Source organism: Danio aesculapii, chromosome 1 (genome assembly GCF_903798145.1).
Source record: "Danio aesculapii chromosome 1, fDanAes4.1, whole genome shotgun sequence".
In the NCBI taxonomy this organism is placed as follows: Eukaryota; Metazoa; Chordata; class Actinopteri; order Cypriniformes; family Danionidae; genus Danio; species Danio aesculapii.
In genome coordinates, this window is record NC_079435.1 from 24,074,653 (window position 1) to 24,094,652 (window position 20,000).

Genomic DNA, 20,000 nt, shown 5'->3' on the forward strand with positions numbered 1-20,000 from the left:
AAATTCTGTCATCAGATACTCTCCCTTGACTTGTTCCAAAACAGTTTGAGTTTCTTGATACTGTTGAAAACTAAAGAAGGTATTTTGAAAAAGCTGGAAACCTGTAAATACTGACTTCCATTTTTGTTTTTTCTACTATGGAAGTCAAGTTTTAATTTTTCTTCAGAATATCTTATTAGTGTTGTACAGAATAAAGAAACTCATAAAGGTTTGGAACCACTTGAGGGAGAGTAAATAGTGAGACATTTTCATTTTTGTGTGAACTATCCTTAAAGAATGTGACCATACTAAGAAATAATCATAAAAACAATCATACTTGAGAGATCAGTATAGCCTCAGATAACACTATGTTCATCATACACAACCATGTAAACTCCTGAAAACAACACATTAGGCAAAGATTGACTCGCGTGTCCAAATTTAGAAAGCGATGAAAACACGCACACAAATAGCAGGAGAAACAAACACAGCGGAGTTTCATCATGCTCATCTGTAATGTGGTTGAAAACACATGATTTGATTTATTGTCCAGCTCTGATTAAAGTCACATCTCTACCTGTGGTAAAGCAGGCTCAGTCTTTTCTTTATGTTTCCTTAAAGGGATAGTTCGAACCAAAATGAATATTATGTTCATTTACTCACCCTTGGCTTGTTCCAAACCAGTTTGAGTTTTTTTTTTTTCTGTTGAACATAAAATAAGATAGTTTAAAGAATGTTGAAAACTGGTAGCCATTGGTCTTTATAAAAGAAATAGCAAGTACAACATTTTTCATAATATCTGCAGTTGTTTGGAACAAGTCAAAGGTAAGTAAATGATGACAGAATGTTCAGTTTTGGTTGAAGTAGGCTTTTAAAGTAAAAAATGATTCAGTTGAAATGGGAAATTATGTAATGAGCTGTCAATTTTATAAATATATATATATATATATATACTTTTTGTAGTCTAAAAATGAATGTAACTAAAGAAATTGCAGAAAAAAACATCAATTATGTTTTATTCAAACACATAAATGTACATAGAAATCGTCGATCCAAAGAAATTGAGACTTTTTCTCTTGAATTTCTCTTGATTTTTTCCAAAAAAAGCAAAAAATTAAATGCTTTAAATTGAAGTTACTACTTTCAAAGTGGGTCCCAGGATTCCAAATCTTAGTTCTACAGCATTTTAATTAGTGCTTGGCAAATATTAAATCGCATCCAAAATAAAAGTTTATTTTGACATAATATATTATGTATTTGTGATCCACGCACATATATAGAAACAAAACTATACAGAACAATTTTGTCATTCATTCATTTTCTTTTCTGCTTAGTTCCGTTACTAATCTAGGGGTCGCCACAGCGGAATGAACCGCCAACTGTTCCAGCATATGTTTTACGCAGCGAATGCCCTTCTTGCTGCAACTCATCACTGGGAAACACCCATACCATAGGGAATGTGTAAATTTTAAATTCTGATTATAGACGATTACTTACAGTATAGTAGATAGAACTAATTTAAATCTATGTACATATTTTGTTGAGAGTCAAAATCTATGCATCACTCATTGTGACTAGCATGTGTCACCTTCAATCTCACTTACTGACATGATATGAAATCTGTTGGCGCAGGAATCTTGCAATTAATATCAAATATAGGAACACACACACGCATGCTTGCACGCACACACACACACACACACACACACACACACACACACACACACGCACACACACACACACACACACACACACACACACACACACACACACACACACACACACACAGCCAATTAACAGCATCCTCCTGAACTACATAAGAGGTCACATCTATACAGCAGGGATTTAAACTGTGATCCCTGCTATAAGACCCATCTCTGCTTCAATAATTACTTCTATCAGCCCCAGCTCCTTTCAGATATGAAACACTATAAGAACACTGCTTCAAGTCTACACTGGAGGTCTTTTCATTAATATCATGTTCATTCCGAATTATTTATCTCTCTAACAAATCATTTTAAGGCTGTCCATAAAATGAGTCGGGAACGACTTCAATAATGTACATTTGTGCTTTTTTTTACTCAGCACGGAAGTCGAAGAAGTTGGGGAAAATAAAGAGCATTAGTGAAGATTCTTCACTGCAGAGCTCAAAGGATGGCCCGTTTTTGACATCCGAAAAGGAGTTGAGTTCCTCCACCGCTCTCGTCCCACACACCCCGACGGTCGCACCGTATCTGACGCCGTCCGTCTGCAGCGTTCTGGAGCTCATAGAGCCAGAAGTGGTGTTCGCTGGCTATGATAACACACAACCCGACACAACAGACCACCTGCTCACCAGCCTCAACCAGCTTGCCGGAAAACAGATGATCCGAGTGGTCAAGTGGGCCAAAGTACTTCCAGGTATACTCAAACTTTCTTATGCAAATTCATGTACAGTTAAATGTACAGTTCAGTACAGTTAAAAGTACAAGTTAAGGTACATTAAAGTACAGGCTAAGGTACATTTGTACTTTAATGTACCTTAACTTGTACTTTTATGTACCTTAACTTTATTTTATTACTGTTTCCACTGTCAGAATTACCAAAACAGCAAACAATGCATACCATTTTTTGTACCTAGGTGTACCTAGCACAACAGTATGGTACCAAAAGGGTGGAGCTAGACTCACTTGCTCAAAAGCTATTGGTTTACAGAGAAAAAGTCACCTGCACAGGCAACAGGCCAGGGAAACAATAACACAGGAAGAGCCATTCTAAAATAAACAGCCTATATAATAATAACCGTAATAATAAAGCAATAATAATTAACTGTAATAAAAAAAATACCAGCATGCAGTGATAAACCATTCTGATGAGATTTCTTCAAAATTTAAAATAAAGATATAGTAATATAAACCAGTGGTTTGTCCCTACTCCCCACCCCACCTTCCCGGTCTTTTTAATAATATCATGTTGATTCCGCTTAATTCATTCCGCTTTTGATTTCCAAAAATCGAATTAATTTTATTAAACCATTAGAATGACCACCATATTTGATCTTTAACCTACTAAAGATGAAAATAGTAGTTTATAGTTACAGCCTTACAATTTTTTTTTCCATTTGATTGTGACCCTTGGGGTGATTACATTATATTAAAGAGACAGCAATAGAATCAGATGCAGCAGATTGATTTTATGGCACCATGTTAAACACATTTACAAACATTAAAAACAATAAACAAAGAACAGACTTGAGCCTATTGGTGTGTGTGTGCTCTTGCATGCAAGGTATCTATATTTATAACCACCTCTATATTACGGGTTGCAAAACACTGGCATTGTTATTTTGGGGTTGGTGGGCAGAAAAGTAAGGGGACCCCAGATATAAACTAACAAAATGTTGCATGTTTATATACATTTTTAGACGGCCGAAAATAAATAATATAAAATATATATTTCTTATTTTCAATTTTAAATTAATGTTATGAGAACAAAAAAGCTAATATTAACACAAAGCAAGTAAATAAACAAATAATAAAGAAAAATAAAATAAAATAAACTGGCCAATGAATCACATTATTTCACATGAAAGGATTTTAATATGTATACATTTTTTTAGCTTAACACTTCTTCAAGGTACTGGAATTAGGAGAATAATATTTATGAGTTTGGAATAACTTTCTTTTATGAACTAATATTGTTTCTTATCGATGCATTTTATCCATATAAGGGATTTCCTGGATCATAATACATTTTATTACCCTTCTGAATTGAGCTTGTGGACTTTATATGAGGCCGTGATTTGGAGTTCAGTTTGAATAAAGCATATATTTTTGGCATTTCACAATGGCTTCAAGTGTTTCATATTTATACATTATATAGATTTTTTAATGTCATGGTTAACCAACACCCCTAATTAACAAGATACAGATTATCATAAATACTAGCATATTGTGGCAATACTAATATGAATAATATTCAAAGGTTTGGGGCAATGATTTTTGTTTTTTTATTTAATCATTACTGCATTTTATGAGGAAAAATATGAATTATAATAACAGTAAAAAATAACTATTATTATTTTTAAATATATTATTATTACTTAAGTAAACTCATTCATTCTATTTCTTTTCGGCTTAGTCCCTTTATTAATCTGGGGTCGCCACAGCGGAATGGACCGCCAACTTATCCAGCATATGTTTTACGCAGCGGATGCCCTTCCAGCCGCAGCTATTTAATTATTTAATAATTATAATTTATGGTCCCACTTTATATTAAGTGTCCTTAACTACTATGTACTTGCATCAAAAAATAAATACAGTGTACTTACTGTGTTCATAATGTATTTGAGAACTCTTGTGGCGCTCTTGAGTTGGGATAGGGGTAGGGTGATGGTCAGGTTTGGTGGTATGAGTAGGTTTAAGGGTGGATTAAGCTGTAAGGGATGGTCAACAGTGTATTTACAAATGTAATTACAGAATTTAATTACAGATGTAATTACATACAGGTAGAAATTCAAGCAAAAGTACACAGTAAATGCATGTATTTACATAATAAGTACATTGTAACGAATTATTAATTACTGTGTATGTACATAGTAGTTAAGGACACTTAATGTAAAGTGGGACCTAATTTATTTCTATGATCTTTCTAATAATAATAATAATAATAATAATAATAATAATAATAATAATAATAATAATAATAATAATAATAATAATAATAATAATAATATATTGCTTTAAATGTTTATTTTAATTGCTAGAGTAAGACCACAAGCTTCAAGGCCAGTTTTAAAAGAATAATAAAACATATTAGTTTAGCATTAGATTTAATAATAATAATCAGACAATAATTAAATACGATAATTAATTAATTAATTAATTAATTACATTGTTGCATTTTATGTTAAATATACTTACAATGTTCTTACATGTATCCAAAAAAGTACTTGGGTTTTAAAAGGTAAACTACATGGGTTAATGTTAGATTCAAGAAGCTTGTACCATTTAGCCTGTAGTAATATCATTTTAATTAACAATTAAGAATGGTTTTGAAGAAGAAAAAAAATCTGGTTTGGCCATTTCAGATTAAGTTTTGAAAGTACTTGCCACGAGACGGTCATTTGCTGTATTGCAATTATTTGATACCAGGGTGTCTGCTTGCGTGCTATATCCGGATGTATAAATAGCCGGCTGAAAACACACCAGGGCAAAGTGCCTCACCGACTTTCAAAGACTTTCCAGGCAGCTCTTTTGGGCTCCCGAAGCATCACACGCTCAGTCAATCTACAAGTGATGACTTGCAGATGTGCATTATTACTGATCTGCTTCTGTTTCCACATTGCTTTGTTACTGTGATGTGATTTGAAACCATTTAAGGAGTCTGTATCAGTTATATTGAACATTCAGATGAGCATATGATGGGATTCATTTCAGCACTTGGTTTTGTAATATTTCACCAGCACATGTGGACCTGTTTTAAAATGGATAACATGGGGAAAATGAAAGAAAAAAAAAGGGATGCTCAAAGATTGCCTGGAAAGTAACTGTACGGAAGAAATAATAAGGTGACAGTGTGACAAATTATAGTTAGTAGTGCGTTTGCGTATTGCAGACAAGCCCGAAATAGTCTCTGCTTCACTGATAAGTTTATACTGTAATGTGTCCTCGTGCGACTTCTATTATAGCGTGTGGGTGACTTTACAGTTCTCAATGTGAGTTTTGGCAGGAATCCAGTCTGCCGTATTGCTAACTCTCTTTGACAACAGGACAATGAGTGGAAACCTTCAGTGATTCATGTAAACCTGATTCTGCCGACTACGCTGACTTTTTTCTTCAATTGGGAACAAATTTCAGCAGTTCTAGGAATCAGGCTTACATTGTTAGTTTGCTAACAGCCTCATACAATACAGAAATGAAAGAAGTAAATACGACCTTACTTGCCCTTTCCAAACAATACGTTGTTATCCACGTAAATTAGGTTTGAAGTATCTTCTAAACTTTTCAATGAATACTGTGGAGATTTAATATTTCATGCCAAATTTTGTGTCAATAAACAGACATTTCAGTAATTACATTTTATCCATGAAACAGGCAATATTATTATCAAGTAATTATGAAATAATAATAGAAAAGAATAATAGTAAAAATAAAGTAACAGAGCAGTGGCCATTTTTTACATTCATTCATTCATTTTACTTCGGCTTAGTCGCTTATACAGTTGAAGTCAGAATTATTAGCCCCCCTTTTATTTTTTTTTCTTCTTTTTTAAATATTTCCTAAATGATGTTTAAATAGATTCAGGAAATTTTCACAGTATTTTTTTTCTTCCGGAGAAACTCTTATTTGTTTTATTTCGGCTAGAATAAAAGCAGTTTTAATTTTTTTTAAAACCATTTTAAGGTCAAAATTATTAGCCCCTTTAAGCTTTATTTTTCTTCAATAGTCTACAGAACAAGCCATTGTGATACAATAACTTGCCTAATTACCGTAACCTGCCTAGTTAACCTAATTAACCTACTTAAGCTTTTTAATGTCAGTTTAAGCTGTATAGAAGTGTCTGGAAAAATATCTAGTCAAATATTATTTATTGTCATCATGGCAAAGATAAAGTAAATCAGTTATTAGAAATGAGTTATTAAAACTATATTGTTTAGAAATGTGTTGAAAAAAATCTTCTCTCTGTTAAACAGAAATTGGGGGAAAAAATAAACAGGGGGGCTAATAATGCTGACTTCAGCTGTATATCAGGGGTTGATAAAAAATTCTTTCCACAGTGAAATGAACTGCCAACTATTCCAGCACATGTTTCACACAGCGGATGCCCTTCCAGCTGCAACCCATTACTGGGAATCACCCATACACTCTCACATTTACACACTGATTTATACACTACGACCAATTTAGTACCTTCAATTCACCTATAGCTTATGTGTGTGGACTGTGGGGTAAACCAGAGCACCCTGAGGAAGCGCACATGAATACGAGGAGAACATGCAAACTCCACACAGAAATGCCAACTAGCCCGACTGGAACTCCAACCAGCGACCTTCTTGCTGTGAGGCGACAGTGCTAACCACTGAGCCATCGTGACGCCCCAGCCAATTATTATTTCTTTATTTATTTTATTTCCTTACTGTGGGACAGCATTGTTAATATTTGTGTACAGCAACAACTATAGAATACACGAGATGAGTCACTTGTGTAGTTTTGAATGGGCCAAATGCAAAGGTCACTATAGATGCTCTAGTGAAGAAAGCCTTCAGCTAAATGAGCCAATCATCGATTGTTATAGACTGATGATTCTCTGAGGGGAGGGCTCAGTCCAGACTTGTGTTCTTTACAACTATTTCTGCAGTTTCATTGTTATGAACCCTCTGGGGTTGGCAAAGGCACTGGAATCTCAGCAAATACTGCTCTCACAGACATGAGAAATGTATACACATGAAGCATGAAATCTAAGCGAACCAACTACACTTTACTGGAAAACAAATGTTCTCTGGTTTTATGATCAGAATGAAATGAATACAGGATAGTCTTTGCTATCTGATCTCAATATTTAAAACGAAATCCCGCCTACAACAGTGAAACACAAATCACATGAAAACATCGAGTGTTGGGGAAAGTTACTCTTGAAAGCAATTCTTTACAATATCCAAAGTCCAAAATAGTAACTAGTTGCGTTACTGTTTATGAAAAAATAATGTGGTACATTACTTTTGAGTTACTTTCGCGTTACTTTTTCTTCTTTTTTTTTTAAATAGAGGAGCTGTAATTAACAACACACTGCATAACCTTTATTCACTGTTAAAAACAAACAAACAAACTAACAAAAAACAATAGGATAATGATATCTTCTGAGAACTTCCTGACCCCAGAGCTATACTGTACATGGGGTGTAAATACAGATTAATGAAAGATTAAAGCAATGTGTTTGCTACCTTTGTACTTTTTGTCTTATTAGTTACTAAAAAAAATCACAGTCGAGGCAAAACCCTTTTCATTTCTTCAGTGCGTTTAATATAATGAGAATACTTCCATCGCAGAAATGTAAGGCTCTTGCAGGAAGTGCTTTGATTGATACATCGTGATGTTAACTTTAATTCAGCAATTTATTTTTAAAAGCTAATTAATTAAACGGTCACACTTTATTTTGATGGTCCGTTTGTTGGAATTTAAGTTACATTGCATTACATGACTGTTAGGTTGAGGTTAGGGTTAGTGTAAGTTGACATGTACTTGCAGAGTTTCATATAGTCAGTTAAATGTCAGTTGAAGGAGCAGTATCAACAGATATTAAGCAGATAGTCTGCTAATACTCAAATGGACCATCAAAATAAAGTGTTACCGATTAAACTAAAAAGTAACTATTTCATTAATTCATTTTACTCCTTATTTATAAAAAGTAACTCAAACAGTATTACTTAATCTTTTGGAGTAATGCATTACTTTACTCATTACTTAGAAACGGAATATTATTACGCAACCCATGTTACTTGTAATGCGTAACACCAACATCAAGAGCAACCACTTTAATGTCCACAAATTTGTAAACACAGAGGTCGGTGTCATTCTGGTAGAAGATTAGCCATTAGGGATAAGTTGGATTTGTGTGGAAAAAAGGGTGGAATATGGAAACACATTTGCCGAATAAACTCTGATGTAGTGAACATTACACCTACATGACCTTATTTTGCTTTCCTTGTTAACTGTATACTACAATAAAACAATTAGTCGCTTGAACAACTTGATGGAAACACGCATAGTTCACATTATTATTATTTAGGATGGAAGGGTTAGGATGGAAACTCAGATACTAATTAACATAAAGCTGCCTGGTTTGAAAAGAACGCATGTGTGACTTGTTTTTTTAAACATTTGACAATGGACATTTTGTATTTTTTTGATACTTTAGGTTGTTGTTTAAGAATTACAATGCAGCACTTTCCAACTAATACATGTTCATAGTGACAATGGTCTATAAAACTATATCAAAACACCATAGCATGGACAGTATTTTGAGTTTTAGTTGAATAAAAGGACAGATTCTTTTAAAGCTTACAGTTATGGCTTAATATCAGCTCTGCTTCAGGGCAAGTCATGCCCTTGAGTGCCCCATAATACATCTCTTTTCTCTCTGCTAACTTGCCCTTTATATTTTTCCCCAGGTTTCCGCAGTCTACCCATTGAGGACCAAATCACACTGATCCAGTATTCCTGGATGTGTCTCTCCTCCTTCTCCCTCAGCTGGAGATCCTACAAACACACCAACGCCCAAATGCTCTACTTCGCCCCGGATCTAGTCTTCAACGAGTAAGCTAACTCACAAAACGCTCAAGGTTTACTTCATACAGAAATGTTCCACTGCCTGAATATTCAAAATACATCCAAAATCAACAAACAGCACGCTATCTTTCCGATAAACTACAACATACTGACAATCCTTGGCCCGAGGTTAACCCTGTCTAAAGAATCTGGTCCTTCGAGTTAAAGAAGTTCTGATAATAATACAAAATGATAAGCTCAATAAGCATGTACCCAGCAGGCGTACGACTGTGACCTCAAAACTGTCCTTTCAATTGCTCTGCTAGGAAATACACTTTCCCTATAAACGCTTCTTGATAACTTTGATCTGGGCTGAGAGGTAGGTCAATGGGGCTCATAATCAGCACAAACCACGAGAAACATTGAGCGCAGGGAGTGGGATCGTGTGCTTTTTAAAGCTAAATGTCTATTTATTGAGCGTAGTGGAGAAGCGTAAAATAGAGCACAGTGACCCCTGCAGGAGAGCTGGGGCACTTCACTGGATTTGCCAAATGACTTGGAAAAACTTCAGGGGGAAATTGTATGTACAGAATTAAATACTTGCTTACACAGAAATTTATGCTCAGCACCTTATGCATGATTCTTTCTCATCCCGATGGCAAACAATCACACGTTTCATGCTGGCTCACAGTTCTCAATGGGCTTTATTTTGTGAACAATTAGCAGTTTTTCAGCACAGACACATATATATGTATATGAATCTTGTTTGTATGAGACTGTGACAATAATTCATGGGTTTGTCTCTAGGCAATTTGATCTAGCAGGCCGCATGGCTGTCATCCACAGTGTTTTTTTATTTTTTTAATTTAGAAAATAATTTTTTTATTGCATACTTAACCTACTTAACTCTCATTTAATAAAAAAATAAAAACAAAATAAATAAATTAATAATAATAATAATACCATGACATATTAAAAGCCTGTCTTTTAGGATCACAATGCAGACCAAAAATATGGTAAGACTATATTTTGTCTCTTTTGTGACCGGTCTTGCCAGAACAAACTCGGGAGACCACGAGAACAGAGAACGCGTCCTGTGAGGAATAAAATGCTGCGTTCTTACTGATGGTCATGTAACCTTCACGTGTTTTTAATGGAAAATCATTTAAACATTACAGCATTCATATAGCGATTTATTGTTTTCCCCCTTTTCAAAATATATACTCTGCATAAAAACATTATAAATATACGTTGCACAATATAAATAAAACAGACTTTAATACGAATTTCAGCAAACAAACACCCTTAATGTGTTTATTCTTTTATTAAGATGTTCATGGTAATGTTTATATTCACCGTTTCATTTAGGGAAACTTCCTGAGGTAAATAAGTGATTTCCCTGAACTTTAATAATAAATCTAAATAAAATGCTGCGCTTCCCACCGATGCTCGAGTCTGCATCGGTGCGTCCTCGATATCAAGAACACATCCGCGTCCTCTGTCCTTGCTGTCTTGTGTATTGGAACTGAACTTTGGTAGTTGATGATGACGTTACATGAGGACGCAAGGCCGCTAAAGAACGCATATTGAGAAACAGCCATACTTCCAGGCAGATGTGTTAAAGGAAGTAGGAGCTATACTGAGCAGGACACCAGCCCTCCAGGACCGAGTTTGGGCATTAAAGGGACCATCAAAATAAAGTAATACCAAAAATACTAATCAACATATACATATATATATATATATATATATATATATATATATATATATATATATATATGTGTGTCTGTGTGTTTATGTTGTCCTTTAAACCAAATTTGGCTATATGATATATATATATATATATATATATATATATATATATATATATATATATATATATATATATATATATATATATATATATATATATATATATATATATATATATTTTTTTTTTTTTTTTTTTTTTTTTATAATTTAAAATACAACTACGTTTTAAATTCACCATGTTGAATCATTTTCACATATCTCTGCTAATAGCAGCTGATTCAAAAGAATGATGGAGCACTATTTAACACATATTCAGCCTATATTATTAAAAGTTGCAACATATTCTGGGATTTATAGAGTTTAATAATAATATTTTATGTATAAGTATTTGATTCCATTTAGAAATCCTGAAGTAAAACAAGTTGAAAAGCTATGAAGGACTAGCGCAACAAGAACTGATGAGTTCAGATGCAAAAACCTCAAAGTGCCATCTGAAATTTCCATTGGAAATTAGCATTTCCATTGGAAATTAGCATCTGTTGTCCTTTAAATCAAACTTTGGCCACAATATATTTTTTAATCATTTAAAAAGCAATTACATTGAAATCTAATCATGTGGTTACATTTTTCCATAACAACCTTTGCTATTGGCAGATGATTCTACAAAATGATAGAACTTATTTAACCCATATTCAGCCAATATCATTAATAAATGCAGTATATTTTGGAATCTATACAGTTTAATACTAATATTTTAAGCATAAATGTTTGATTCCATTCAGAAGTCCTGAAGCAAAACAAGTTGATAAGCTTTGAAGGACTAGTGCAGCAAGAACTGTATGATGACATATTAAAAGCCTTTATTTAGGGGTCACAATGCAGACCAAAAATACTAATCAACCATAATTTTTTTTTTATTTATACTTTTCTGTTGTCCTTCAAACCAAATTTGTAATTTAAATTACAAATAAATTTTAATTTGATCATGTTGAATCATTTTTACATTCATATCTTTTAATGGCAGATGATTGGAGAGAATGATGGAACATTATTTAACCCATATTCAGCCTATATTATTAATAAACGCAGCATATTCTCAGATCTATACGGTTTAATAATCATATTTTAAGTATAAATATTTCATTCCATTTCGAAGTCCTGAAGCAAAACAAGTTGAAAGCACTAGCGCAGCAGTGCCTTTAAAATATATCGATTGAAAACACTGTATGTCTAGCTTGAAGAGGAGCAAAACAAAAGTTTCTAGGTTGCCAGTTTGACACTTTTCCGTGTCCTTTAAAAGTATGTCATAAGAATCAGGAGCATACTGTAAGTTCACAAGTGTATGGATCTTTGAAGAATATTTTATGAGTCTATTTTACACTTATTTTCTCCATTTTCTTCTGTTATTCCCACCTAAATCTGCTGTTTATGTATATAAATGATAATAATAAAAGAAGTGTGATTGAGCTACTAATGACCCCACACAGGGTGGGAATCTCACAGTGAGATCAGGAATTGAACTCATTTTCTCACTGCATTTTTAACCAGATTGAAGGTTAGGATATTAAATGAAGGAGGAACGGGGAAGTTCGGGCTCAGAATGACAGCTGGTCAGACAGCTTTGGCAGACAGATATACTGTAACTGTACGTGTATTCTATTCAGCTAGTCAGGTATGCAGAAAGACAGACACACACACCTGGAGCCAAACAAACTGGCAGATCAGCCAAACTATCTACTAGATTAATAACCTGCCAAGGAAGTGTAAAGACCAAAGCAAAAGTGGCAAATAAGAAAAGACTGACAATCATACAGTACATGTTTCGTTTACGTATATGGATTTGCCTAGCACTTTTATTTTATACTGTATTTACTATAAGATGCGCTCAATATAATTGGTGAATGATGCATCCTCAGCATTTGATTTTTGAAACATCTTTTTTTTTTGAATGCTTGTCAGTGTCAAAATGTTTGAGCTTGAGCATTGATGGTCATGCTATTAAATGTTTATTAATGAAACTTAGAATTAAATGCTTAAAGTATGACTGGAAGGAACTTCCTGTGATACTAATTACTGTAATTTTTAAGTAAAATGCTGCTGTTTGTAACTTTTGTCATTTTTAAAAGAATGCGAGTAGCATTACATTTTTGCCAAAATATTTATATCATGGAACAAATTTGAAATAAAAACCTGTAAAGAATGAGTACATGGCATGCCTTTTTAAGCATGTTCAGTGCGATATACTGTATAGCTTTGCAGCTTTATTGTAAAAATATTTAACAAAATGACTTTTAATCAAATAAATCAATCGAATTCAATCAAATTGAATAATTGTACATGAGATTTGAGACTGTAACTTTGGAAAAATGTGATGAAATTTTAGGGGAAGTAAATTGCAACATGGCTGAAAATAGGAGGTCAATACATCAAGGAGATGTGACTAAAGTTTTTAAATCTTTATGTTTTAGTAAGGCAATGGGACCTGATGGTATGACATGTTTTCTTCTAAAAACATTTGCTGAGGAGCTCATACCAGCCTGGCATTGGCTCTTTCAACTCTGTTGATACGCATACAGTACCAAAGGTCTGGAAATAATCTGTGATAATTCCAATGCTCAAAAAGGCTTGTCCACAAGACAATAATGACTATAGGCCAATGGCCCTAACATCAAAATGGCAGAAGATACAGGGTCCTGTTATGCAAGTATAATAAATAAAAATGTTCTTTTGTTCCTTTTTTCAATTAAATTAATCAATGGGCAAGTAGGGTAGGACGGTCAAAGAACAACTATTGGTTGGCATAACAGAGGGCAGTGGGGGAACATTGTATATATTTTTTTAATTATTGTTTTTATGGAACTGTATTTATATAAGGAGGTATTTTAGGATCAGAGTTTTAATGTTTATGTATGATATATGTTGTCTTGTTGGGTGTCTATGTACACCGGAACCTTTTTTTCTAAAACAAATATGTACCTTGAAATGAATCCAGCCTTGTTATGGTTAAGAGGCATTCAAAAAATTTAAAGAATCTTAAAGATTCCAAATATATGATTGCTAGTGTTTATTAGTTTCATAAATATTACAGTTTACGTAATAGTTACATAATATCATGGTTGCTTAACCCTTTATCGGGCAAAATATCATATACGATAACCCCCGGTAACACTCCAGGGTTTTTACAATGAGTGCCTTATAAAGGATTTAACAAGTTGTCAAGCTTTATTTATGTACTATTTATTTGCATAAACCTAGAAATTGGTGGTAAATATAGTTTGATTTCTGACTTTAGTGGTCCTCCAAAGGGATCTACCAATGATGTAATCCCAAATAAACCTCTAAAGGTTCCTCAAGTATTGTTCCAATATTCTTTTAGATGTTTTTCCAAATTAAATATTTGACTGATGAAGACAATGAGGTGGTTTACAACAGACTCTTTCTTTCTCTTTTATAGGGAGCGAATGCAGCAGTCTGCCATGTATGATCTGTGTGTGGGGATGCGGCAGGTGAGCCAGGAGTTTGTTCGTCTTCAGCTCACATATGAGGAATATCTGGCCATGAAGGTTCTGCTGCTGCTCAGCACAGGTAAGACTGTGTACACAGATATTTTGTCTTATCTGGTTATTAAGCTGTGATGTATGGAAAACTGTTGCCAGGTCCAATCCTCTACTTTTTTGAACTGAAAACTTGAATCTCAAAACAATGTTTAGCCATATCACTTATTAAAGCTTTTTTTTTTTTGCTAAATCATGGAGTTTATTACAGTCTCTGAAATACTTGCTGGATTCTAGACACCAATATTTTATTTATGATTTATAAAAGATGAATCAGTAGCTGGGTTTCCATCACCCTGTGTTAATGTGCATTTTGAAGTATCACATGAGAAACGAGTAATGGAAACACCAAATTTTGAATAAAAATGTAATCCCTTGTGGTGGTTTTAATTTGGGTTCACACTAAATGAGGGCTTGAGATGAAGAACTACATAAGTTCCCTGGTTTTTGTTATCTCTTTCGATTCAAATATGGTTTCCCAGCATCCATCAAAGCGTTCCTTACTCTGTCCTTCCATTTGTTCATGTCGGGTCTCATTTTTTTGCCAAGGATTTGTCTTTTAATGTCCAAAGCGGACATGACAGCAAGCGGCATCTCCATCCTTCTTAGTGGACATACATGTTTCTTTTTCTGTGTGAAGCTATTTTAATGTTTAAAATTTAATGTTTAAAAACTCTTGATCGCGCAAAAATATCCCCAAACTGTTTTTGAATACAAAGTTCACAGATACAATTAATGTCACATGGTTATAATGCCATTGGTTTTAATTCATCTCTATCTCTGCATTTGCATTAACTTTGTATCAAATTTACTAGCCAGAATACTTAATTCTGCATTTGGTGTAAACCCAGCATTAAGCTACGTGTCCACCGGAGTGTTTTTCTCAAGCTGGGCATTTGTTTTCTGTTGTTGTCAATGGTAGTGCTGTGTTTTTTGTAGTAGTAGCAAGACACTGAGTGGACATTTTACAATATTTACCGCTTTACGGGACAATACCATGCAACTGTCACCACCACCATCACAGTGCTGGTTTCTGCTGTGCATTTTCTATACAGCGCTCATATTTCTGCAAACGCTTCTCTAGACACGCAGTTTATGTCCCTATGCAACCGCTAAATCAGCTGCGTATTGATATTATAATACTTAATAATATTGTGATATTCTGGATTTGTGAAAACATACAGCTCAGATTAACCCGAAACAGCGACCACAAGTCTCTCCTTCATCTTGAAAAGTCTCTGTAGTCATCTTGACAACACTAACACTGCTGTCGCTTCAATGGAAACCCGCCTCTGCTTTTATTTGATTGGACAATGGTAAAAGACTGAGCATTTATTCTGCTCAGAGTTTTTTAACTGCAGGTGCACATAGCAAAAACGCAAGGGGTGAAGGGGCATAAGCAGTACACAGACAAATAAATAAAATAAATTTGAAAACCATTCAAAATAGGTGCATCTTAATGTAAAAATTTTGTTTGGTGTTATCAAGAACTTAAACTTAAACAGCGAATATTACACCCATGCGACTTCATTATGCTTTCCAGGTTTACTGTTGATTACCAAGTTACCAATATGACAAAATAGACACTCTAAAACTTGATGGAAACACACCTTAGTTGTATTTAGAATTTATTTATTTATTTTTTGTGCTAAATTTGAAAAAAAAAATGCTTTATGTTAGGATGGAAACCCAGCTAAAATCTGACCATATGGAACTAAGCCTGGATATAAGCCATATGATCATGATTTTCAATAGCATTACAGCACTGTACATGTATATTAGTACCATTTGTTGTTCACTTTTTTGACATGCAATTGAGCGTTTGGACCCAGAAACCTAACCACATGGCATCAGACTCAACAAGTAGATCGGTGTATGCCAAATAGAACCACTACAGACCAACAATCTGCTAACAACAATGGAAAATAAGCAAATGCATGAATGAATGGCTGTTTTCATTTGTCACTTTTGCCTGCAGCGGCCAATCTGGGCATGTAGGCGTCTGAGTTCAGAGGAATTTCCATTAACTTTGATAGTATTTTAATAGTGAGTGACACCTGTGGTTTGACCTGTTGACTTAGCAAGAAGATGTTTGAATGCCTTATAAAAGGTTACACTCTCATAATAGAAGCTCACGGAGTGCAAGCTATGTCCATAAACTGGTAAATCAGGTCCTTGTGCCTAGAGGCTTATGCAGCTGAGGTCAATGAGTTTTAGGTTTTCAACAATGTACTGTTGGCAGTTATGCACATAATCAGGATACAGTACTGAATATATGTGCTGCTGGTGTTCTGGGACTCAAGTTACAGACTTTTTAAACTCATTGTCATCACACAACTATTAGAGGCAATACACTGCAGGTGTAAAGAGTATAAAAAAAGTAAAAGTTATCATTATACTTCTGCAGTTGAAACATTTTTGTATTATATAATACTAAAATATTAAATTAGACATTATAAATATGTGCTAATTTGCATAAATTTCTAGCACAAAAATGTAACAATGGACATAAAGCAACACTGTAATTTTTTTTTTTTGGGGGGGGGGGGGGGGGGGGGGGGTCGTGTGAATAGGCTAATTCCTCTAAATGAGTTTCTGAGTTTCAATCCGTTTAACCAATCTCTGGGTTTGGCAGGAGCACTTTTAGCTTAGCTTAGCATAAAACATTGAATCGGATTAGACCATTAGCATCTTGCTTAAAAAATTATCTAAAGTTTTACACTTCTGTAGTTACATCATGTACTAAGACCAAAAAAATAAATAAAATTTGCTAATTTCTTGGCCAGAATGGTTAATGGCTCTCATTTCTATGTAATAATCAGGGAACTTTGCTGCCATACTATTCAATGTTTATGTTAAGCTTTGCCACTGTGTATGAAATGTGCTATATAAATAAACTTGCCTTGCCTTGCCTTGCCTAAGCTAAACTAAGCTAAGCTAAAAATGCTCACTACTCAAGACCTGAAGATCAGCTGAATGGGTTCAAAAATGGTAAAACACAACTGTTTAACTTTAGAGAACTTGTAAAATGAGCATTTTCCAAAAACAGTAGAGTGTTCCTTTAAGGTAGGTTGGAATTGATTTGATTTCATTTTAACATAAAGTCAAAGGTTTTTACTGAAGGGATTTTGAGAATCTCTTTTTATCACTCCAGAATTCAAAACATTCTGCAAACGGCCAGAAATCTATACTGTTGAATATTATGTTGTATACAATGAGGCAAATAAAGTCTGAACAAATCCCTCTGTAGAAATCTTCAGAATACAGAAATGAATAAAACTTTAAAGTTTGGGGTAGGCGCTGCTGAAGTGGAGATTTATCAAAAAACTTATGAATATGTATTGTTATTAAAATTTGCAGACACAAATTGATGAAGTACTACAAAAGAAACACTTAAATGTGCATTCTGGATGTTTACTTGACTGAAAAGGGGTGAAATCACTTTACTATGTTTTAGTCTGCAGTGTCTCACCTTAAAAAGAAGAAAAAATGTTTATTTATTTATTTATTTATTTATTTATTTATTTATTTATTTATTTATTTATTTATTTATTTATTTATTTATTTATTTTCTGGATGTTTTCTTGACTGAAAAGGGGTGAAATCACTTTACTATGTTTTAGTCTGCAGTGTCTCACCTTAAAAAGAAGAAAAAATGTTTATTTATTTATTTATTTATTTATTTATTTATTTATTTATTTATTTATTTATTTATTTATTTATTTTCTGGATGTTTTCTTGACTGAAAAGGGGTTAAATCACTTTACTATGTTTTAGTCTGCAGTGTCTCACCTTAAAAAGAAGAAAAAATGTTTATTTATTTATTTATTTATTTATTTATTTATTTATTTATTTATTAATTAATTTATTTATTTATTTATTTATTTTCTGGATGTTTTCTTGACTGAAAAGGGGTGAAATCACTTTACTATGTTTTAGTCTGCAGTGTCTCACCTTAAAAAGAAGAAAAAATGTTTATTTATTTATTTATTTATTTATTTATTTATTTATTTATTTATTTATTTATTTATTTATTTATTTTACTGGTCTCAGCGTTTTGTTTAATTCAATACAAAAATTGTCATAAAATCATTTGATTAAAGGATTTGTGCTTAAGCTCTTAAACTTTGTGTGCTTACTTCAGTGCTAATAATATAGCTAAAAAAGCTATTTCAATCTGGGTCTGAAGGCTACATTCATCAGTACTGAATGATGTCCATCATTGTCTGTTAATGGGTTTTAAATTAAAACGTTATTTGAATTAAACGTTTTCCATAATTACCACTACAATCTTAAGGTGTGATGCTAAGTAATTGCTTTTCAGAAGATATTGCTTTGCTTGCAAAAATTAATCCAGTTAACTGAGAAAAGAAACAGAAAAGAAAACATGTTTCTTTGTGCGTAAAGAACCAGTGCAAAGAATCTTCATTTAGTTTAACTTAAGATTAAAGTAGTTTAAAAAGAGTTCAAATAAAATTAAAGTATCAAATCATAAAAGCTAGAGTCATTAATAAATAAATTAATCAAATAACTAAAATAAAAAACAAAATTATTAAAACTCAATTATCAATATTATCATTATGATTAATAATGCAAAATAATAGTATTAATAATAAATGCATATAAAATAAATGTATAAATAAATAAATATGCAATAAATAATTAAGAAAATAAATGAATATGGTAGGTATATCAGTTTAGTTCTCAAATAAAAACTTAAATACTATTAACAACAATAACATAATAATAATAATAATAAATAAATTAAATGTACAAAATTATCATTATTCATAATTATTACTGTTTAGATAATAGTTAGTGTCGTAATGTTAATATCATAACATTATTTAATAAATAAATAAATAAATAAATAAATAAATACATACATAAATATGGGAGGTATATCAGTTTAGTACTCATATAAAAACATAAATACTATTAACAACAACAACAACATAATAATAATAATAATAATAATAATAATAATAATAATAATAATAATAAATAAATTAAATGTACAAAATTATCATTATTTATAATTATTACAGTTTACGTAATAGTTAGTGTCGTAATGTTATTATCATAACATTATTTAATAAATAAATAAATAAATAAATAAAATATAAATAAATAAATGAATATGGGAGGCATATCAGTGTAGTTCTCATATAAAAACGTAAATACTATTAACAACAACAACATAATATTAATAATAATTAATTTAAAATAAAAAATGCACAAAATCATCAAACATTATTTAATAAATAAATAAATATGGGAGATATATCAGTTTAGTTCTCATAAAAATGTAAATACTAACAACAACAACAAAATAATAATAATAATAATAATAATAATAATAATAATCATAAAATTAAATGTACAAAATTATCAAACATTATTTAAAAAAATAAAAAAATAAATAAATGGGGTATATCAGTTTAGTTCTCATATAATTTTTTTTAAAACT

The 20,000-nt window shown here is 32.5% G+C and overlaps 1 protein-coding gene across 1 annotated transcript in view; it reads left to right on the forward strand.

Moving 5' to 3' along the window:
- nr3c2 (nuclear receptor subfamily 3, group C, member 2) overlaps nucleotides 1-20,000 on the forward strand; it is a 130,948-nt gene that overhangs the window by 85,159 nt on the left and 25,789 nt on the right. Inside the window, exons 5-7 of the mRNA XM_056457692.1 lie at nucleotides 2,065-2,379; nucleotides 9,128-9,272; nucleotides 14,431-14,561. Coding sequence (XP_056313667.1) covers nucleotides 2,065-2,379; nucleotides 9,128-9,272; nucleotides 14,431-14,561 — 591 coding nt within the window. The remainder of the gene's footprint in view (nucleotides 1-2,064; nucleotides 2,380-9,127; nucleotides 9,273-14,430; nucleotides 14,562-20,000) is intronic.